Consider the following 14,471-nt stretch of genomic DNA (forward strand, 5'->3'; position numbering starts at 1 on the left):
ATTGTTGGGGAAACAGTTATTAGTCTGTATGTTGTGCATATGCCCAATCTTATAAAAATGAGAGTTCAGCTAAATTGCACTGGCAGGCTTGCTTAATATTTTGAAAAGAAGTGTTTATAATTAGTTAACCTTGCAATTTCTCTCTCAAAAGACTAGTCAAACATCTTATTTTGGACATTATACAATTTCAGGAACATACTGTATGGCTCACTGTGCTATAGATGAATTTTTACTGAACTGTTGGATTTAAAGCCTTCAGCTTCACCTGACGCTTCCCGTTTCTTGTAATGGGTGGAATTGTGCAAATAAATATATCCTTTAAGATATTTTTAAAAAGTGGCCATCACTATAAGCATCTATTTTACTTGAAGTTTTTTACCACTAGATGAAAGGTGGCAGATGAGCAGTAACCTGTTTCAGTTCTTGGGTGAGTGGTGTCTGTTGACAACTCAGGCTGAGGACGTTCTTGGTGTAATAAAATATTAAGGAACTGCAGAAGCATTTTTCTAAGTTTGTCTTATCTGTTCCTTTAAATGTCTTTTAAGTTGTTATCAATTGTGTGGATAGAGTAGACTTTAAATTGCTGGGCACATGGAAGTCTTTAGTAACTGTGGGTTTTTATTACACCGTCCTGAGGACTTTATTTGAATGTTTCGTGGAGCAGACGGTGATGTGACAATCTGTTTCCTATATATGCTTGAAATCCAGGTATCAGAAATACCTAAAATGTTTGGTTCTCTATTAGTATTTTACTACTGTTGACTGCTTACAGTGGAATTATTGGGTGAAAATCCCTTAAACAGAGCTCTGCTTTAGGATTACCATTATGTCTTTGAATGGAGAGAAACAATTTTTTTTACCTTTATCATCTTTCTAAAAAAACCCAAAACTAATAACCACCTGGAACCAGGCAATTTTTTTTCAGGTTAACAGTATTGTTATTAGCACCCCTCTGCATCAAACTAATATGCTGAAACTTCCCTGGGAGCTTATATATACCTTTCCTGTGGTATATGTCAATGTGCAGGGGATTGTTTTATGACTACCTGTAGTCATTAATAGGTGTCCCCTTCTGTTTTATGGAGGACCAAAACTCGTTAGACCCAAATAGAGTTTTACCTAGATTTTACAGTGCTGAATTCCCGTGGAAAGCAGTTTCACTAAAATCACCCATCTTTATGAACATAAAAATTGGGAAGACATTAATTCCATTGATTTAGAATAATATGTAACTTTGACTGTGCTAGCATGCAGAACTGTTCAGGATGGTGCTTTTCTGCCCTGACTGGAAATCTCCATGAGAGTGCTCATGGACTACCACAGTTTACTTTTATTGAAAAGTATTTTTATGTAAAAGAAATTGGAGAATCAGTAGCCCTGCAGGATTAGTTTGAGAATATTCTAGGGGGGGGAGCATGACCAATTTTGTTTGGTTTTAGGTGGTGTCTGTGGGATGTGATTATTGGATGCACTTTTCTGTCTTTGCATTTCCTGGTAGTAATAAATACTGGCGATCTCATAGAAAAAACATCCAAGGGAATCATACACTGAGGAGTCTTCTGCAGCATTGGTTCCAACCAAATACCTCTTCCCCACCCCCACTTTTTTTTATTTTTTGTACTAGCTGTGGGAATTCACACATTCACTTAATACCCAAGAATCCTTTTGGGTTATCAGTAAATATTTTAATGTTTCACAGGGGAATCTAGTATTTCCTGCTTACTAAACCTGTGATAATAGATAAGCCTATGTCGTTGAGCAGTGGTGCATTTTGTGAGAAGTCTTCTGTGTGTACCTTGGCATCTTTATATGAAATTTGTCCCCTTTGACCTTTTATTTATTTATTTATTTAAATCTACTCTGTGCTCTGATGAGATTGTCAACTAAAAATACCAAGGGGAAAACAAACGCAAGTGTTCCTCCCTTTTAATTTAAACAAGAAAGCCTGAAACAATTATCAGCTTCTACAAATAAAACATATCTTTGGAGCCATCAAAACTGGCATTAGAAGTTGGTCTAGTTCACCCAAATGTTTCTCAGGTAAAACCTTTTATTTAGTTACCCCACAGGATAACAGAAAAGCCTGGACTGCCTGCCTAATGCACTATTTTTTACGGTCAAGGAAGCTTTTGCTGGTCTGTGGAACTGAGCATAAGACCCTGTTTGTGTAACAGCACTAATTTTACTGGCGCAATTGTTTGTGCCACTGTATGGTGACCTAGTTAGAAATGGTGCTGTTCCCTCACTAGGTAAACACAGAGTTGGCAAAACCATTGAGAAAAAAAAAAATTTGCATGTGAAACTATTGCCTGAGGAAAACACTACCGTATCACTTCCACTATAACCTACCTAAAGGTAAATTGCCAAAGGATGACACTTATGGCTCAGCTTTCAGGAATTATTTTACATGACAATATAAATGATGTAGGAGCACAATTCATTTATGTTAATTCATTTTATTTTGAGCAGGATTTTCTGGAATGCTGGACAGGTAAAGTAACTTTTTAAAAAGTTGGGAATCAGTAACTTAATTTTCTATTTCTGTTTTTCTTACAGTACTGTGTGCAAAAAACTTGGTGAAAAAGGATTTTTTCCGTAAGTAGCTGTTAAACTTTTATTTGTTTATAGACGGGATAAATATTTTGCAGGTGCTGTACATCAGTGTTTGCACATGATCGTTGTATTAAGATATTTGCATTAAGGGGGCTGGGGGCTTTGATGTTTTCACACCGTTTTATTTCAGGGCTTCTCATTTTTTTTAAGTGACACTTGTCACACATAATAATAATTAAAACACTGACACACTCTGTTTTTGATGGGAGTGGGAAACAAATTTACTCTCTCAGACAAATTACATGTTTTTCAATTAGTGCCACATATTTATTAAAATGTTTTTCATATAAGAACTTTTTGTCCAGCAGACAGATGTACATCTTAATTATTAATAATCCTGTCATAATACTCACCTACTCTGAAATTATATTTTAATGAATTTTAATCATGTTTTGAAAGAAGTGCTAAGAGGTGGATGAAGGAGGCAGAAAGGAATGTTATTGGCTGTGTAGGCATGCACACACAGATCACCTGCCTGCCGCCTCCCACGTGGGAGTAGGAAGAATTTGAAAGATCAGACCTGAACTTTGGGAAGAACTTGAAGAAGGGATGATAGAGAATTTTATTGTAATTTGTGATACTTCTAAAACTTGCTTTATATCTTGATTTCTGTATTGATTGCAAGTTTTCAGGTGTTTAACAGTTTAATAATGCCTAAAAAAAAAACCCTCAAGACTTGAAATGTGATGCACTTCTGTACTGAAGCGCAAATCTCACAAGGTCCTGTTCCTCCCCTTCCTCACCTGCTTTGCCTTTATCCCCACATGCTTGCCTGACACTTGTCTTGAGCCACTCTGCTGCTTGACTTGTGAGTCACCCGAGCAAGTGGAACTGGTACAAAACTTGAGCTACAGAAAATGTGAATAATGTTTCACCACCTTAGTTCCTTCAGCTGACTCACTGGGGACTCAGATGAGGGGAGGAATTAGTATGAGGGGAAAAAGGGATAGGACTGCATGACTAGGGGCATTAGTGGTGGGACCATCCCTTTTGGTGTCAGTTAATAGGTTGGTTAGAATAGCAGTTGCAGTAGAGCTAATTGTAGGCTGCTCTGGTCCTGCTTCTTTCCCGTCCTCAGCTGTGTAGCCCAGCATCATCTTTGTAATGATTTTTGTTGATCAGCTGAGCCTACGTTGAGTGTTTTTGAGGTACTAAGCTAACAGAAAGTGAAGTAGAAAGCTAGCAGGAGACAAAGTGGAGTTGAAAAGCGAGAATAATCTGCTATAGATGGTTTCCTGTAGTACCAATAACAACCAAAATCATGATTATAATGAATCTTAAAAATAGGAAGAATATTAATCTGTTTTCTCTGCCTTTTGCTGAATTCTTTGTATACTGAGAATTTACTCAGTATTAGGAAGTTTTCAGAATTAGGAAGATTAAGGTGTTCAGATTTTTTTCTCCCCAACATGTTTGACTTGCGTAACTTTTTCTTGATCTGTATCAGTGAAATAAATTGCTATTTCTCTCATTTTGGACTAAAAGGCAACTTCAAATAAAATATTTAAAAAAAAAAAAAAAAAGTGCAATGATATGGGACTTTAAAGCATCCTGATCCATTTGCTAGCTTTTTTCTTTTCCTCCTCTTAGGACTTCCTGATCCATTTGCTAAGGTTGTGGTGGACGGATCTGGCCAATGCCATTCTACAGATACTGTGAAGAATACACTTGATCCAAAATGGAATCAGCATTATGACCTGTAGGTGGTAACAGTGATAACCAAAGGTTTGAAGTGAAATCCTCTAAAGTACACAGACATTGTCAGATGTTCATAATATTGTCCTATTTACAGCTTGGAAAATATCCCAGAGTTTATTAGTTTGAGTGAAAAATACATGTGTCAAAATACCACTTTCTCATTTCCCTCAAAATCTAAACACTACACTTGGTTTTCTAGTGATGATGTCTGCAACATGCTTTATATGTACTATAGCATTATTTTATTGTAATATTTTCATGTTAACACTTCTGTAAAATGTAGCAAAAAATTGACAATATTTCCCTCAAACCGCTCTTCTTTTCACACTGTTTTTGTCTGTTGCAGTGCTACTGTGTCTTTTCTCCTGTAAGCCTCTTGTTCAGTTTTCTCTCCTTTATGTCATTTTCTGTCCCAAATGTTGTTCTCACTATAAATTGTTCTGTTGTTATCATCACTTGAGCATCTTTCAGTGCTTTTGAGCAATATATTCAGTATGGCATGTATATGTCATGTTTCTCCTATCTTTCTAAAGCATAGAATATTCTGTATATAGTCATTAAAGCTTTTATTTTTTATATAGGTTTCTTTGTGCATGCTTTATTTTCCCTGTCTTTTATCCTTCTATTCTTTATCTTTTTCCTTGGGATGGAAGATGAGGAAGAGAAGTGAACAGTTTTGGCTCATTGTATTCTCCTTTCTTTCTAAGGCATTGTTCTGATCTCTAACTTTTTTCCCATGGCTCCATTTCCTATCTATATTATTAGAAATTGCTTGAGCATATTTATGTTGGCTTTGGACATCACCAAACATAGAGCAAATCAAGTGTTAGTAACAGAGAATTTCTTGTGTCCCCTTTTCCCAGTGAAGAAAAGCAGCTTGATAGGTCTTTCAGTAAAATGTGGAAGGCCTGGTTTAAAGTGATGTCTTCACCTCCTCATTATTTGAATATCCAAGACTAAATATGTGAAGTCATTGTTCGTTATGTTTTAGTGCGGTATACAAAACATTTTTATTACTGCTTAACAAAATATCATTGGCAGTTTAGTGAAATAATAGCACTTTCCCTGAGGAAAGCTATATCCTTATAGTTTTATTCCAACTCAGTCCAAGCTTAGATTCTGCATGTGAGACTAATTCATATTCATTACAAAAATGGATATAAAACAAGTTTAAGTTCATGTAGAAGGAATGGTTCTTCTTCATATTTGAAGAATTCTAAGTTAATTTGATTTCTTAATTTTATTAAAACAGTCAAAATGTTGATTCATCTAGAATGCAGATTTCAGACCTCTGCCCTTCTGCGTCCTCTTCAAGGTTGACTATCTATCTAGCTCGAACAATTTTTTTTTTCCCCCACCAGCAGTTAATACTCAGCTCAGTGTCCTAATGGTGAAATTCGAGAGTAGATCGCACTGATATTTCAGCTTGCTGCCACCAAAAATGGAAAGCCCCCTTTCTCTCCTGCTTCAACCCCTTTCTCAATTTACTGCATGTGTTCATGCTGCTTCTCTTGCCCTGGCTCCATCTGGCTTCTGGGTAAATGGATTCAATTCACTTAACCCACAGGAAGGTAGCTGGTAGGGGAAAAAAAAGTGCATGTAATTCTTTGCTGATTGAGTTGCATTGGGTCAGTAACGGTGTGACTGCATTAGCGTGTTAGCTTGCATCAGGAGTGAGGTTTTGTAGGGAGTCTCTTGATCATCCCCACTTGCTGTGTTGTGGTTTCCTTCGTGAAATGGTCTGAGCGTACATGAACCCCACTGCATTGGATGAAGCTGAACCACAAGGTGCATCCCCTGAGTACCACCGATGCTCTCCTGCTGCTGACAGGAACTGAAGTTGACAGACAAGAGCTAAAGAAAAATCCCTGAAATGTGAGCACATACTTTTATTTAGTTAGGTGGTTCCATTAATGAGCATTAATGCATTGCTTTACAGGGATAAAAGGAGAGTAAGGTGGAAAGTGCTGCCAGCATGACTGAGTGTAAAGCCTTCCTGTAATCTTTGTGCAGGTTAGGGAAGGGATACTTTTGAAGAAGGAATGGTAGGCCATCACTGGCAGTTGTCTGCTACTAAATCCTGCGTTGCAAATGTCAGTGGTTCCCTGTGTCTTCCCCAATATCTGCCAGTGTCTTGGTGTTTGAAGTGCTGTGGTGACAATGCAAGTAAGCAGTTGACAGGAGTGGTTCTTAAGGGATGCCAAGTGCTTCATGGGCTAATGACTTGGAGACTTGGTTGCCTTCTGGAGAATAGAAGGAGTAGAGGACATGGGAAATGAGGGAGGATGTTAATATGCAACAAGAGTAGTGGAAAAAAATAGTAAAATTTTAGAAAAAATTCCTTTCTGGTTATAATTTTGAAGGAAGGATGAAGAGAAAGTATTTTGACATTGTTCTATGGAACAAGTAATGGTTGTATCTGGATACTGTAGTTGTCTTAGCTTTGAAGCAAGACTGTGATTGCAGTCCACAACATATAAAAAGCAGAGTGAGAAATGGGATTTCTGGCAGAAAGTTTTGCTCAGGCAGATTTTGGGGCATCTCTTGTTGGATTTGTCCCAAGGAATTTAGATCTGCATGAAATACTTTTTTTGTGTATGTGGTTTTTGATTTTGGTTTGTTTTCTTTTTTGGGAAGAAGATCCCTAAAAAACCTAGATTTTGTTTAGTTAGGATATTATTTTCAATATAATTACTTGTCCTGTAGGGAAAACTGCTTTGTTTTTGATTCTGGCAGTTGAATTCCCTGATGACAGAAGTATACACAGCATTCCGAATTCAAAGTAAAATTTTGCTTTATGTCAGGCCTTGTAATTTGAAAATAATCCTTTCCCTCTCAAAACTTTCTTCATAATCATTTAAACCCTTTTATTGTCTTGCCTGTTATTCCTTACTCTACAGAAATTTATTTCCATTTATAAACATCACTCACCTAGTCTTCAGTTCCTATTTAAAACAGCAGCAAAAGATCAGATCTCTTTGATATGACAACGTACTGCCTGGCTTTTATCTTAAGGTAACTTTTTACTGTAATATACCTGGTGTCAGGTCTCAGCTTTTCCGCTGCACCATATATTAAGATACTAACTTTTACTTTTGAAAAAAAAAAAAAAAAACCCCACACAGAAAAATAATAGGAATAGTAACTACCCTACTGCTAAGCACCTGATGGCAAACCTCATAGATTACAGAACTTAATCTGTCTTCTCATCCTTTGAAAATAGTAGGGTTTTTAAACTTTCTAATGTTTACCCTAACAACACACCATTGCATGGGAACACTAGTCTCTGCCTTATGACGCTTCCACTGTTACAGGAAATGCTTTGCACACCAAGGATAACAGATGGAGTCTCAGTGGCAGCTTGCCTGCTCCTGCCACCACACAGCGTAGGAAATCAACCAGAGGAAGGTGCCGTTATATAGAATTTTATAAAAAATCCTGCTTTTTTTTCCTAGCATGAAGGTTTCTGTTGGTTTTTAAATAACCGTAATAGGCTTATGTGCAGTAAAACTGTCTCTTGGCTGTGTTAGGCTGATTGAAGTGTCCACAGCCTGGAATTTGTATAGCAGGTTAACACTGCTGCTAATTAACAGTCTCGTGTATCATGTGATGGCATATGCAAATAGCACAGTAAGATGGATCTGTTGTGATATATTTATGCAATACTGTCTGAATTAAGTTGCTAATTCCAAGGGAATTTTGTGGCTTGCTAACCTGATTCAGCATAATAGATACTCTGTTGTATAAGATTTTTTTTAAAAGACTTTTGCAGCATTACAAAGAACAAAAAAGGTTTTGCTTTTGCCTTACATGGTTCTTAATTCAGATATTTGCGTGAAAGGAAGCAGTTGAATTAGTTAGTTGCTTAGATTCTTCAGCCTAGATGGGGGCGGGGGGAAATCTGGGAGGCTTTCCAGAAAGAAATAGCCGAATAGTTGCTGTCTGGATGCAGTTTAATGTCAGTAAAATACCATGCTTGCCCTGGATGTGTTCCCCTTCCTTATTTTCAGTCTTGTTTGTGTTTTCCCTATTGTTCAGGCCTTTCCTCAAAGCTTTGAATAACCAGACTTAACACATTTACAGACCTTCTTGCATTCAAAGTATTTAAACACCACTTACACCAGCAGTTCTGAAACTTAACAAATCCCCTTTTTCTCTTCCTTCCCCTTTCTTCCATTCTGAGATAGCATAGATCTCTCCTACAGCCTTCCCACTCTCACCTGTGCCTACTCCAGCCCTCCTCAGCAGCCTCTGCCCTTAACGCATAGCAAGTCCTATGGTCTATTTATCTCTAAAAGATATTGGTACCATGATCTCCACCAAAACCTAGTCCTGGTCCCATCTTCACTCCGTGCCCTTCAAATGTGCACCCCTAGGCATTAGCATGGACTCATTGCTCTCCTTTGTTATACCTCTCAAATGTAACGTCACCCAACTTCTGCAACTCCTCCTCTTCCCAAAATCTCCTCACTGCAGGTTCTAGTGCTGTTTGATGCCTTCACATTCTTGAGCCCCTGCGCTGCCCTGGCAGAATCACCTTTCTCCTCCAACCCTCCAACTCTACTTTGCCTAGTTATTGCTAATGATCCTGGATTTTTCTCGGGGAGCGAAGGCAACAGCTCTGCTTAGTGCTGGTTTAGACAATCCCATCCTAGATTAGACTCCTAAAGAGCAGTCAAACAGCTCCTTGCAACAGCTTTGCCTTCTTGACATGGCTGTTTAGACCAGTTTGATGAAGCTGATGCCCTTTGCATTTAGAGTGAAAGCATTTCTGGGTCACGTTTGGCCCATATCAGCAGATCTGGCTATTCTAGCTCAAGCCCATCAGGCGTACAAGTCTTTGCTGAACTTCTTAGGTGGGTCTTTTAGGAACATCTGGAGTAGAAGCCCACCTTGCTTGCTGTTTGCTTGGTGCAGCTGCTTTTACAGAGTCTTGTAGGCTCAGCTCAACATTGGGCTGCGTAGGACTGGGGAGGAGAAAGGAGCAGGCAGTCAGTGCCACGTGTCTGTGCTGTGTTCCTGTCTAAGCCACGGCCTCTGGGTGGTTCTCTTCTGACCATCCCAGAGGTTCAAACACCCTGCAGTTGCTACCAGAGATGACAGCAATGTCAGAGTGAAGGAAGAGAGAAGAGGAAAAAATTGGGATGATATTTTTCATTATGTCTCTTCACACCCTCTTCTCCCCCAGTTTGAAAACAGTGGATATCTCAAAGCATAACACTACCATTATATTAGAAAAATTTCAGAAACGGGAAAGTGGAGAAACAAAGTAAGTAAATTTTCCAGGTCGTAAAAAGAGTCTATGTGACAGCATGGATTAGAAATAGGGAATTCCTGGCTTCCAAGCCTGGGTTCATACCTCTTGATGTTGCATTTTTCTCTTTCTGGAGGGAGTACATCTGGCTTGTGATCAGGAAGAGGTGTGTTTTTTCAGGAATTTTTTTTTTTTCCACTTTCTTCATTCTGCTTTTTTCTACCAAGCTGAACTCTTCAGGGAAAATGTATATAATGCCATGGGGATGAAAAGTCACTTGATACCAAACCTTCCTGAGTGGTATATTGGCTCAGAAGGAAATACCACCTTGACAAAGATAATTTTATTTAGACAAAGTAACAATTGTCTCTGTGTTTTCGAATTTCATTAAAATATTTTAGAGGTTTCCAGTATGGCATATACTTTATTTTTGTTTAGCAGTGGAAGTGCTAAGAGTAGGCATTTTTCTTAAAATTTCCAAATGCACAATTCTTAGGCAGAGCCCTAATTTCATAGATTCAGGAAATATGGGAGTTAACAAAATGTATATGGAAATTGAATTTCCAGGTTTCCACTTCATTAATACTAATCCTGTTATCTCTGTTGAAGTACTGAAGCTGTGAAATAGATATTACTGATAGGGTAGAGTAAAAAAAAAAAAACCAACACAAAAACTCCAAGAACTTTTAATTATGAGGAGGAAGAGAGAGGCATCCAACAAAATGGTGTTTTCGTGGGTTTTGTTTCTGGGTGTTTTTGGTGTGTTGTTTTGGGGTTTTTTAAACGTACTCATTTTATTTTTTGGAACATTCTTTTTTAATAACAAAATAAAATTCCTAGCTCAGGCTTTCATGTTGGAACTTTATTGCCAGATGATGTAAAACAAATGTAACTTATCCACCAAATGAATTGGAAATGTCAGCTTGTCCTACCGTCACTCTCTAAATGCAACCATGTATTTTCATGCCTCAAATTATGCAGAAATATAGATGAAACATCTTGCTGTAAAGACAACTAGCAGTTACTGAACTATTTCTTTTCTTCTTTTGGAGGGGAAAAAAAAAAAAGACATTTTTATTTGGAAAATGCAGCTTGTCTTGCTTACTTCCTCTAAATGTGTGAATCAGCCAGGTTTTCTGGTGCAAAAATCAGAGTAGATTACAGTAGTAATATAGAAGTTCTCACCTGTTTGGTATGGATGGCTTACTGTCTGCATCTCAACCAGGAGAACCTCACCCTGAAATGTTACAGTAATTCTTGGAAAGTGTGTTGTATATTCAGCTGTTCTACATATTATTCAAACTGTTCTGTTATGAAATTGTTTTTAACCATATACCTTTGACTTTTTTAAAGCAACAAGGAAAACTGGAAAATTCAAGACAGGTCATGATAAGTCTTTATTTTTAAGTGCACCTAACTTGTTTTCATAAGAATTTATTTTAAGTACATGAAACATTGTAGACTGCAAATGTGCACGTGAATACCCATCTTCATCTCTCGTTTCTTTACACAAAATTGGCATTGTCAAGGTTGTAAGGCCAAAAACCTGACCTATATTATGCAATCAGTTTACTATTCAAAAAACTTTGGGGTTTTTTTGTGTGAAGTTTGTGTTTTGTTTGTTTGTTTCAAATGTGCACTGGTTACTTTAAGCCATGCTCATGGGTATGTGCCTACAATTAGGCTTTTCTGTCTTCTACTTCTTGGGTCAGTCCCTGTCTGCAGGTGGGAAAAAGAAGTTGTCAAAGTTCTGCTTTTTGGAAAAGGAAAAATGGGAGAAGTGTTAATTGAGAACTTACCTGGTCACAGCTACAATTTTAAGCCATGACAGTTAGTTCAATTATTTGGTTTGCCAACCTTGACAGTATCATTTCTATCTTTATGAAAATATTAAGATGTTTTAAAGCCAATGAAGTCTCAGTCAATGGGGGAGATGTATTGGTTGAGTTTGTTTGATCAGTTTTCCTTCAAAAACAAACAAAAAAGCACTTGGAACTAAATTGCAGAAGGCCAGAATTTGTGGTCTGGGAAGGGAGAACTACAAGCAGTTCTTGGGATCTAAGCCATAGTTACAAATTCATTTTTTTCAACTTGAAATAACTATAATAATTCAGTATTGGCAATAGCTGATTTGTCTTAGGCGTTTTGAAATTGTCCTCCTAAAGTTTTGAAAAGAAAAACTAGCTCACAAAGTAATTGCTTCTGAAGAACAAAGCTTCAAACAAAAAAACAAAACCAGAATAGCCTACAGTGTCCATGTTTCCCCAAGTCAGTGAAATGCAGATCTAGGTTTTGCAAACCATTTCCATGGTAATGCTGCAAGGAGGCAGTCCACATGTGAGCAGGGGGCAGGAGGGGAACATGGCACATCTCAGCTAAAATACCGTATGATCTGTTTGTAATGGGTCATATTCGTAACATGTAATGTATGTTATAAACGGGGACTTTCTGAAGCTTTCTTAATAGTAAATTAGCTTCCCTAAGATCTGTTAACTGCAGATGAGTAACTAGGTTTGCCTTATGTTTTCTCTGAGTGCTCAGAAGAGCTCTAAATGAGGGTGACTTGCATTGCCGGTGGTTGGAAGAGTAGCCTGAAAAGCAGCGGCAGATGAAGTGCTGCAAAAGGATGCTAAACTGATAGTTTCTGTCCTGGCATTTGAACTGCTCTGCCTGCTAGCGCTGCTCACAAACACATGCTGCCACGAGCATTGCCATTCTTTTTGGTTAGGCTGAGCATAGGCATGCATCTAAGCATGTTTGTAGCTGCTCGAAGAGACGTGGTCACCGGGCCAGCCCGCAGCCTGGTCATGTTCCTGTTTTAAACTGATTTTGGTAGACTTTGGATTTACATGAATGCCTTTGTCCAGAATCAGGATTTTAGATTAGTTTGTATTCAAGTAAACTCCTTCATAAGACATGCTTTCATTAAAGTATAATGTGTACACTTTATCTGAAGATGACTTACTCTCTCTTGCCAATACAGTATGTGTTAAATTTTTAACGTAATGGTTGATAATCTTTTTTTTCCCCAAGGTGATTTTTGGAGCATCTTCAAAGTATTCAGTAAGTGCCATTCACAGTACTGTTTCTCCACGTTTTTCAGATATATTGGGAAGTCGGATTCAATAACAATCAGTGTGTGGAATCACAAGAAAATTCATAAAAAGCAGGGAGCCGGCTTTCTGGGTTGTGTGAGACTTCTTTCAAACGCAATCAACCGCCTTAAAGACACTGGTTGTAAGTAAGCTAAAGACTAGAGTTTCTTCTCTTTCAGACCAAACTTTCGTGCACAGACTTTTGAAGAGTGACACTTAATTGCATTTTTGGTTTTTTTTATAAAGCTTGTATATTCCAATTGTTTTGGTAGTTTGTAACGGTGTTTTGTGGCTGAGGATAGCACGAGTAGGTTAGAGAATGTAACTTACCTTTGGCTTTTCAGCTCCTTTGCCCCGTTACCATAGACAGTGGTAACTTTAGTGCCGGAGTCTGGTTGTGGATTGTCAAGACTGAACTTACTGTGTTGGAATTCCAAAGGAAGACAGATTCTAATTACATTCAAGTTATCTTTTTATTACCTTTAAAAATGCAAGTCTTAAGGGGTAAACAAAAGGGTAAATCTATCCTGAAGCCAAATTTGTAGTTTCAAAATGAATGGGCCTTCAAAATTAATTAGTAAATTTTGTCGTAAGATATTAAGTGCTTCAAGCACTTTGTATTTACTTTTTCAGAAGTTAATTACATGTAAGATGCTGTTTTCTCATTATCCTAATGGATGCCATTTACTTTTGAACAAAATTTGGCACACTGTGATGGAAAAGTAGTGCTTGGCTATACAGATAATTAAAAAATAAATTAAAAAAATTTTGACATTTTGGTAGAGAAGCGCTGTGATTTTGCCTTCAATAAAGGTTCCTTGGTGATAAAGGCATAACTAAAGTTCTCATTTTTAAATATTTATCACTAGATCAGTGCTTCAGTGCATTGTGCTTTGCTCAGTTTATGAAGTTCTACCTATTTAGTGCGGAACATGTGAACTGACGGAGCAGGTTAGCTCAGTGCTGTAGTAATGTGAGTGTTGAACTGGAAGCACGTTATGACAGTGGCTGGTCTTCACAAGGGAAGAGAGTTCAAAATACTTCTTACAATCACTTTGGACATCCAATCTAGGATAATGTTATTTCCTATTCATCAAAAGAGCTTTGTGAAGTAGGAAAAATGTTAAAGCAAAAGCACTCTAGTCTTGTTTTCTGATTTAAAATTACAAAAAAAGAAGTGTTGGCTGAAGATTTTTAGTTTTGCTTCCCTTCCCCAATCTTTTGAAGTCTTAACTATCTTACACTAGGCTGAATTTGTTCTGATGGTACTTCAGTGTGGCTTTCAAAGGCAGCAAAATATTGTATGACTTAATGCTTTGTGTCCTTGTTTTGTAGATCAGAGATTGGATTTGTGCAAGCTTGGGCCAAATGACAATGATACTGTTAGAGGACAGATAGTAGGTAAGTAAGGGTTTTGTTCTTTTAGTTCTCTTGGAGCTTCGTAGTAGCTATAGAAATACCCTTCCTAGATGTCAGTTTTCTGTACTGATTTTTTTTTTTCCCAAATTCATTGTCTAGTGCCAGAGCCATTTAGACCTCAAGCTAGAATTGTGTATGTAGAGAATTAAAAACAAACAACAAAACAAAACTACCCCCAAAAACCCAAAACAAAACCCTCCAAATATTATTTTAAGTGTTGGGACAGATAAGACCATAGATAATACAAAATTTATTTAGAAAGTTTTAAAGTTTTTAATTTCACTCCAAAGACTAGTGACAGTTAGAGCCTGAACTCCCTGTGAAAAACTGACTACAAATTTCTTGGCCGTTGAGAGTTCCAGCAAAGCTGTGCTTCCTGTAGGTTTTGCGAA

The 14,471-nt window shown here is 37.6% G+C and overlaps 1 protein-coding gene across 2 annotated transcripts in view; it reads left to right on the plus strand.

Moving 5' to 3' along the window:
* SMURF2 (SMAD specific E3 ubiquitin protein ligase 2) overlaps window positions 1–14,471 on the plus strand; it is a 66,218-nt gene that overhangs the window by 26,533 nt on the left and 25,214 nt on the right. Inside the window, exons 2-5 of one of the 2 annotated variants that reach the window (XM_075044305.1) lie at window positions 2,557–2,595; window positions 4,204–4,312; window positions 12,669–12,802; window positions 13,996–14,061. In XM_075044305.1, coding sequence (XP_074900406.1) covers window positions 2,557–2,595; window positions 4,204–4,312; window positions 12,669–12,802; window positions 13,996–14,061 — 348 coding nt within the window. Of the gene's footprint in view, window positions 1–2,556; window positions 2,596–4,203; window positions 4,313–12,668; window positions 12,803–13,995; window positions 14,062–14,471 lie in introns of those variants that run through there. The other variant, XM_075044306.1, reaches the window with a different exon arrangement.

The sequence above is a fragment of the Buteo buteo genome, chromosome 13 (assembly GCF_964188355.1).
Source record: "Buteo buteo chromosome 13, bButBut1.hap1.1, whole genome shotgun sequence".
Classification (NCBI taxonomy): Eukaryota; Metazoa; Chordata; class Aves; order Accipitriformes; family Accipitridae; genus Buteo; species Buteo buteo.